Below are 9,118 nucleotides of genomic sequence, written 5' to 3' on the forward strand. Positions count from 1 at the left end.
GGGGAAATAAAAGAGACATAAAAGGGGAAGGAAAAAAAGTAACAGCAACTTGGGTGTTTAAGAGAATTCTGAAAGAATAAAATTACATACTGTTAAATCTTTACCAAAAAATATATAGCTCTTTAAATTCAAATGGATTATATATCTGGAATCTTTGTGTGTTTAGAGTGTTGTAATTTCCATCAAAATTTGAAAGGATGGACATTCTTTAGGTCATCTCTTTTTCTTTTCTTTTTTTTTTTTCAGTAATAAGCAACTCCAACCTTTTCTGGAAAATAAGGGTCACATTGCATTTTATATAGAAACAGGAATAGCTTCATGGAGTAATGTATGGTTTCATAATACTGCTGCCAAAGCTTTTAAGTTGGGTTGTATCTTTGCAATGATAAGCATAATTTGCCTTGTAGATAAGATAAAATTGAGTGGATGGCTGATCTGGTCCTTGAGGTGGGTATTCTCCATTTCTGAAACAGCCATTTGTCAATGTCTTTCTTAAGGTGGTAGCTCAGAGAAAATAATTTAAGACATTGTCACTGCCCTATCATGCTAATTTCCTCACATTGATGACTACTACCAATAAAAGCTAATATATATGCTGCAGCTGGCTCATTTGACTCACAAGAGACACTTGTGCACATCTTTTCCCAACTCTTCAATCAGTGATGTCACTTTGGTAGCTTGAAATCAGCCAGGGTGGCAGTGTTTACACTACAGAAAAAGACAAGTGCTATAAGTTAGGGCTTTAACGGTGATGAGAAAAGGGGACAGTAGAGATTAGAGATAGCTGTTGATGTTTACACATCACTGTATACAGGGCACTGCTAAATACTCTTTCCATGCTTTATCTAATCATTCAACATTTATCCAGGAAATATTTATTGATCACCAATTATTTGCCAAGCATAGTTTAATTCTTACAACAACTCTTGAAACTAAGTAGTGTTATCCTGTTTCATCGATTATGAAATTGAGGCTCAGGGAGGTCACACAGTTACCAAGTGGCAGTGTTGGAACTCAGACGCAGGTTTGTCTGCCTCAAAGTAGATCCCTTTAACCTCTATCACTGCAGTATGCTAATCATGAAGTTTAGTTCCTACTCAAACCTGTCGCCCATCCTCAGGATATCACTCCTTCAGCCTCCACTCTGCATACAGGGTTCATGTACTCTCAGGCTGGCCAATTTACCAAAGGTGCCAGCCCTGAAATAGGAGGGTCCAGTTTTGTTACATTGTCCTTGAGAAATAGCTCAGGTGATATTTTGAGGATTAAATGGAGATATTCGGTGGATTGTAAAACATTATCAAAATGCAAATTTTCATTGTTATAGATCACTTCTGTTGAGCCTAAGGGTTGCTCGTGTGCTACTGAGTCGCAGAGCCCTGGATAGCTTCTCTCAGTGTGTACTGGGTGTCCTCTCAACTCACCAGGCTGGGCATGGATTTCATTCTCTGGGAGTCACTGTTCGTTTGAACTGTTCAGTGTTGGGCCAGCATCTGCTATTTGGTACTTGGAAGTTCTTTTGTCTTTATTAACATCTTAGTACCTTAGCCTGCTGTCCACTGTTTCAGTAATTCCTTTGAGATTCTTCCTTACTGGTTTTACTCAGAAAAATCTAGCCGGCACTCCATCCTCTGCAGACAATATGATTACATTTTCTATCAACTCACGTCTTCCTCTTTCCCTAATCAGCTAACCGAAAAGCATTTCTGCAATTACGAAGGTGTAATGTTGATTGCAATTAGTGTTTATTTATAGTAATGCATATAACTCTCATTTTTGTCTTTCTATTAACTCATCACAATGACAGTTATCATTAAATACTGAAAACTCAAATTCAACTCTCCTCTACCAAAGTAGACCACTAGTGTATGTATGTTTCCTGTACCATTTAGGACAGGTGTTTTTGTTTTCTGCTACTGTAACAGCATACTTGACACTGGGTAATTTATAGTGAACAGAAATTTATTGGCTCACATTTCTGGAGGCTGGGAAGTCCAAGATCGAGGGGCTGGCATCTGGCAAGGGCCTTCTTGCCACATCTTCTCATGGTGGACAACATCACATGGTAGAAGGGCAAAAAGAGAGCAAGAGAGACAGGCAAAAGGGGATTGAACTCGTCCTTTTGTAAGGAACCCACTCTTGAAATAACAGCATTAATCCATTCATGAGGGCAGAGCTCCCATGGCCTAATCACCTCTTAAAGGTCCCAACTCTTAATATTGTTACAATGGTAATTAAATTTCAACATGAGTTTGGGAAGGGACAAACATTCATACTATAGCAATAGGCTCCCACATGGTCTTACTCTCAAGCCATTTTATTTTACTGAGATACCACCAAGATGGAAAGAATTGCTGTTGAGATACGATTATCTAATCTTGACCAGCATGCACTGGGGGAAAAAAGATGCTGCAACCCAGATCGGCCTTCCAAAGATGTGTCCTCAGGACACAAGCAGGTGCTCCTTGAGGAAGCTGTCAAATAACAGCACCCTCGGGTGATACAGTTGCCCAATATGATATAAAAAGTTTCAAGAAGTTCTATAGTCAAGAAATCTCCCTTCATTTAACAAATGTTTGCTGAACACCAGGCACTATTCTAGGTGCTGAGGATATAGGTATTAATAAGACAGCGGTACCTGATCTCAAGGAGCTTACATTCTACTTATTTCAATTATGGTTCATGGTGCTTAAGTCCTAGTTCTATGTGAGATACTTTTACACCTCTCGGGGCTGTGGTCAATTAGCTGCTTGAACAAAGCAATCTGGAGAGAGGAATTCAGAGAGATCAAGGCTGGAGATAAAATTTGGGAATCATAGCAGATAGATTTAAGACCATGGTTCCGAGGCCACTAAGGAGACTGTGAAAGAAGAAATGGGGCTGAAGATAGAGCTCTGGGGCTGCCAACCTTCAGAGGCTGAGGAGAGGGGGAACCAGCAAAGCAGCCTGAGGAAGCTGACCAGGGAGGTGGGAAGTCAATCAGGAGAACATTCAGGCCATAACCTGCTCACGTTGCTCAATCCGGAACACTCTGATCTCCAGCCTTTCTGTGTGTTTCATGCTGTGTAGATGTCCTCTAAGAAATGGGTATGCTTTTAACCAGGAGAACTGGGATGGAATCTGTATTGTCTCCATACTCATCTGGGATGACAAAGAAAGAAGCCCATGTGCTGGGTCCACGCCAGGCTGGGCACTGTGCACTTCAGATAGAGCTTTGCCGTTGTCACGAGAGAGGAGGAACAGACTAGCATTTCTAAGAGTTGTAGGTTACGTCTACTTAGAAAACAGATGTGCAACTGAATTCTGAATAACAGCAGTGACGGTTTAAGATTCTGCAGAGTGAGTGCCATCACTTTTTCATTTTGTCACAATGAACATCTAGCAACATTCTAAAACACACATAGAGTACAACGCCAGGGGCAATAGGCAGCACAGAGATGAATAAGACACGAGTCTAGCCATTACAGAGCTTATGCAACCCACCTCTAAGGAAGAGAAAATATTAGAAGGTTAAAAGTGCTGAGAGGCTAGAGACTGCAACCTAAGTTGTCTTTGATTCCTGTCAGCTTGTCTATTTAAGGGGAGACTGTGGGGTGTGAGACAGTGAAAGACTCCTGGAGGAAGGCTGGCCTGTTTCTGAGGTGGCAGAGTAGGCAGGCAGGTCTCACATCCATGGCCATTCTGGAAGGAAAGCAGACCTCGCCCACCGGGAGCCTCAGAGTGAGACTGTGTGCAGATTAGACCTGGCCAGTCATGTCGGAGACAGGTGGCGGTCAGCTTGACCAGGGTGATCAGTCGGGCTACATGCTACTCAGTGGTGTTGCTAGTGTAGTAACTGAATAGCCAGAATGCGGTTTTTAGACAAACGGGTGACCTGAGACCTGCCCACGGAAGGCAGCCGGCCAAAGAGAGAGATTTTTTGGAGAACAGATAAATGATGAAACACAACAAAAAAGTATGAGGAAAACTGAGTCAGCTCAGGCCAGGACAACCCACAAAAAGAAGAAAGAAAGATGGGAAGGCCCCTTCACTCCCCCACCCCCCAAAAAACACCTTCCACCCGTCTTTATTGAGCACTTGCTATGGAGACACGGCAGTACGCAGGCCCTCAGTCTGCTGGAGGAGACAGACAAGTAAACAGATGATTCCAGAAAACTGTGGTGAGCAAGAGAGGGATGGGGCAGGGGGAGCTACTGCTCCCTAGACTGATGAGTACCTGGGCTGAGTTATGAAAGTCAGAGATACTTAGGTGAAAGGGGCGGGCATCCCAGCACGTGCGAAGGAGTAGCCCAGACAGAAGGATGCTGGGAGGGTTCTGATTTGCTTGGTTTGTGTCATGCATGGTCCCTGGGCCTGCTACTGGGTTCCAGGGGAGGGGGCCTGTGCAGGGCTGAGCAGCTTGTCGAGCAAGCCCTCGCCCGGCTGAGGAGGATGGCCCCGCCTGAACCGTTGGTGTTGGCAGTCAGTTCCCAAGGAGTCCAGGACAGACAAAAAAAGCAACAGCTGAAAAGCACAAGTAGACAAGGTTCAAAGGAACTCTGTAGGAAGAGGGAGACGGAGTGGGAGCTGATGAGGGCCACACAGCACACAGGTAGGTGGCACCAATGTCTGCCCACCTATGTCCCTTTCTTCGGGGGTGCCCAGCTGCAGGCAAGGCTGATGGTGGAACTGAGATATAACACGGGCTTTGCTGAGTGCAGTTGCCAGGGGCGCTGAGAGAAAGGCAAGACCCTCTAGATGACAGGCAAGAGAGGAGTTGAAGGAAGGTGGAAATAAATCTTGGTTTGCCCAGAAGTCCTGGATTATGCTTGATAATTATGTTTGTACCCTTTTCACTCTCAGAAGTCTCCTAGTTTGGATGATACATTATATGGTCACCTGAGGTTTAAATGCTGTATCATGCAGTCTGGCTTAGAAAGTAAAGCCAGGAGAGGAAAGGGGACAAGGAACAAAGACCTGAATGCAAAGACGTGGTCTGAGGGTGGGGTGTCAGGGGAATTCAAGGCTTCAGACGTGGTCATTCAGGCAACCACAATGTCCAGCGGCTGGTGGCAGAAATGGGAGGCTGGCACTTCATTTCCTGGTGTCTGTCTTCCTCAAGATGATGACAAGAAACAAGTCGAAAAAAGGACTGAGTAGACAATGAGCCCAGATGGAGGCCAGCAAAGCATCGAAGCAGACACAAAGTGGACCGGGGAGGCCTGGGGTGCCCCCAGTTGCTGGGGTGCTCAGAGTGTGCCAGACACTATGCTTCATGGTCCACAGCTATAGGGGCTGTTGGCCTTGGTCTTCGCTGTATCCTCTGTGCTTGACAAAATATCTGGCGTGATGTGAACTCAGTAAATACCTGTTGAATGAAGGAAGGAAATGCTTTGTCTCTGGATGGGTTCTATTCCCTCATTTCATGGGTGAGGAAGTAGGCTCAGAGGCATTAATTAACTTGTCAGTTTCCTACGAGTAGTAAATGGCAAAGGGAGAAGTTAAACTTAGAGCCATCTTACTCCAAAGGCCACATGGTTGATCACTACAATATATTAGTTTGGGCGGTCAAAATGCGATGTGCAATAATTTGTTATTTGTTCGTGTGTGTGTGTATGTGTGTGTGTGTGTGTCCAAATTTCAAAACTTTGCTCATGCACTGAATTAACTCTAGCTGAATCCAGCAGAAGGTTCTGCTGGGTGGTTGGTCACCCAAGAGGTGAGATTCTACAGAAGGTCTGTTATTCACAAAGGCAGTCAGGACAATGAAAAACACACACACAAATTGCTATAATCTGGAGCCACTGCTCTGAAAAGTCTTACAATGAAGCACTCTGGGAACACAGATAAGTAGGATTGAAACTACAAGAAAAGGGAGGATGTCGGAAAGGACTGCCACACACAGTTACCAGACGCAGAAGGGTGTGAGGATGTGGCAGAGGCCCCCATGTGGGTTCCCTGGGCCTCTGTCTGATGCAGATTGACACCGGCTAAAGGTGGGACAACCCAGATCCCCAAGGTTGCCAGGGATTTCTGTGAAAGGGCAAGGGGCTGGAAGGCACATGATAAATTCACAAGATTCTTTTTTTGCTCTCACAAGTCATAAAGGGAGCTGCACTTAGCTTTGAATTCGAGAAGTCAATAATAAACCACAAGAGAGAAATGAAATGTTCTGTTTCAGACCTGTACACCCACCCCAGTGGAGCGCGCACCCTACAAGGGAGAAGTCGTCACAGTGATGAGACAAGACTGCACAGCTGGGACTCAGAAGCAGGCCCACCCCTGAGCTGGGTGCTGTCGGTAAGGGTTGGCGGGCAAAGAGAGTATTCCTGCCTGACGGTGTATTAAATTAGCATCTGTCTCTTCAAAAGGGTGGAAAAGACCAAGGTCAAAGGCTTCAAAGTGATATAAGACTCAAGGCCAGTTGAGCCACAGGAAGACTGATATGAGAGTGGTTGGCACAAAACATTTAGATGAGCCTTTCACATTGAAGGAGGCCTTGGACTAACTAGAGATTCATTCTCTGGGATGTTAGGAAACATGCCGCAAAGTCCTGGAGAATCAACTATGAGCAAGATGCAGTAGGCTGGGAACATACAGAGGGAACTGACATTGTACTACCTAAGACAGGGAGTACAATTTCATGGTCAAAATTTTTAAACTTTATCTGGAAAAATGAATCTTCATATAGTAAATGCAACTATGTTCTAGAATTTGGGATGAATGAAAAATAAATCAAATGTTGCTATGGGGGTTTAATATTTCAGGAAAATTGTTAGTGTGTGATATACTTAATATTTGGAATGGCATTATAGATATGGTCATTTTTTGAAAAATATTTGAGCCTTTCAACAGTTTCCTCTCAATCTTTCAACATGTAGATCTTTCTTTCTTGAAGAACCTATTATCATCCTTGTCCATTTTCTTTTCTTCAGTTGTTTTCTGGTCCTGTTCTGCCAGATCCGTATTTGACAGTGGCTTTGCTGTGATTTCAGCTTCTCTCTGACATCACTTCCACTGACTTCATGAAATCTATGTGTTTTGCCAATTTTGCAATTTCATTAGACTCTAATTTTATTTGTTAATTCATGATATGTTTTCAGACGTTTCAACATGTAGCAATCTGCACAAGACTTATAGCAGAGGTTGACCTGATGGACTGGGACCGAAGTTTGTGTTAATTAAGGTCACTCTTTGACGAAGGACTGGTTTTATATGTGCTCAGGCATTGTGCATTTTCACATTTTGACAACCTCTGCTTCTCTACAAAAAAATCCTGTGACTGCAGGGATTTGGATAATGAGTACTTGAATGACAAACCCTCCGTACTGTGTGCTGTCTTCTCATTATTGAATGTTGTTGGTCTTTAACAATGCTATCTGGCCCAAAGTTGCAGCCTTTTTGTCATTTCCAGGCTACTGGAATTATTCTTTTAAACCAGGAAGATTTTGTTAAAAATTCAGAGGAAGATTAGCAAGAATTGCTGTTGAATGCTATAACATGCTATTAACAATATTTATTAATGTAAGACCAGGATTAGTATTTACTTTGATTACAGCATTTCCTTGGGGGTTAGGCTTAAATTCTGCATCTCTTTGGGAGAGAATGTTACAATGCATTCCTTTTATTCTCTTCAAAGGTAGAATCAGAGGAGAGGAGGTTGCTGTTCCCTTCACAGTCAGCCGGTGGAGAAGCAGGCCTTATTTCAACTCCCTGAGATCCTTTAGAAAAAAATCATCACTGTACGTCTCTTTGATTTTCTTTCAGAAGCAATTGCTGTCTTTCTCACTGTGCCTTTGTTGCTGTGTAAGATTGAAGATATAAATTTATATTATTGGGATGGAAAGTCTGTGTGAACATTCATTGATGATACTTTAAAACATCATTTTTGCTTGTACTAGATTTCTTACTTTGAGTTTTAAAAAATCACTTTTTTGTTTAAAGTTTTTTTTTAAATGGCTACATTTGTTTAAAATAGTTCTGTGATTTTACTTTGTATTGTAATTAATAAACACTGAAATCTTCATTTTATATAACAGTGTATCTATGATTATTTGTGTCTCCTTCTAACTGGTGGGATTGGGTGTCTGGGGTGTTGGCTTTGATTCGAGGACATGATTTCCTGGGCAACGTCTGCTTCCGCAACTCTTGGAAATCAGGTTCTTCAGCAAATCCCACCTAATCAAATTGGATGCTCCAGCTTAGGATAAGTCCAAGGCAAACTGTCCAATCACACTGATGAAGGCGGGATTTGAGGGAATTAAATGGAATCGGCATGGCTGGAAGATGCTGCGTTAATACCTTCCTTCCCCTGCGCTTCCCGGTCCGTGCTGCAATCCTTCTGTGTGTGTGCAGAGAAGCTGCACTTAGATTTCTTCCTGGGTAACTAGGTAGAGAGGGATTTTTAAAACATGGAGCGAAATCAGGGTGCTCTCATTGCAGGTGCATCTGCCCCCGCCACACTCACTTAGGTCGGGGATGTATCTGCACATTTCATACAGGGTATAGAAATCCAGTTCACCCGATTGTCATTTGTTTTGAGCACACAGAAGAAAGCGTGGTGAGCTGCACCTGAAGAACCTTCTAGTCCAATCAGACTACAGCTCTTTTTTCCCAGATTAAGAGATAACTTAAAATATTTTGTTACTTTTCTCCTCTGCTTTGGTTGACAATGGAAACTTCACAGTAGGACTACTGAATACTCTGAGAAGAAATACTGAAATTGCTTTCTTACTTAGAAAACAATTCCCACTTAGAAAACAATTCCCACTTGTCCTTTAGTATTCAGCTGAAATGTCATGCAACTCAGAAGCTCTCCCAGATCCAGTGTGACAAGCTTGGGTCACTCTTACATGTTCCTCCACGGGGGGCCTAGCAAACACCCCACCACAGTACTTACTTCGCTGCCTTATAATTACCTGTTTCACCTCCAGGAAACTGAAAGCTCATTCAGGGCAGGGCCTGTCTGGTTCACTATTACTTCTCTAGCATCTAGCAGAGTGCCTGGCAATCCATGGGCATTCAATGGATATTTATTCATTTTTAAATAAAGGAGGAGACTGTAATCCCAGCTACTTGGGAGGCTGAGGTGGGATGATCACTTGAGCCCAGAAGTTCGAGACCAGCCTGGGCAACAAGC

At 43.2% G+C, this 9,118-nt stretch overlaps 1 protein-coding gene across 1 annotated transcript in view; it reads left to right on the top strand.

Moving 5' to 3' along the window:
• DPYS (dihydropyrimidinase) overlaps window positions 1-8,004 on the top strand; it is an 88,544-nt gene extending 80,540 nt beyond the window's left edge. Inside the window, exons 8-9 of the mRNA XM_012645301.1 lie at window positions 6,161-6,279; window positions 7,619-8,004. Of these exons, the coding sequence (XP_012500755.1) occupies window positions 6,161-6,265 (105 nt within the window). The 3' untranslated portion in view covers window positions 6,266-6,279; window positions 7,619-8,004. The remainder of the gene's footprint in view (window positions 1-6,160; window positions 6,280-7,618) is intronic.
• The last annotated feature ends 1,114 nt before the right edge of the window (window positions 8,005-9,118 follow it).

This window comes from Propithecus coquereli, unplaced genomic scaffold, assembly GCF_000956105.1.
Source record: "Propithecus coquereli isolate 6110/MARCELLA unplaced genomic scaffold, Pcoq_1.0 Scaffold23, whole genome shotgun sequence".
NCBI lineage: Eukaryota > Metazoa > Chordata > Mammalia > Primates > Indriidae > Propithecus > Propithecus coquereli.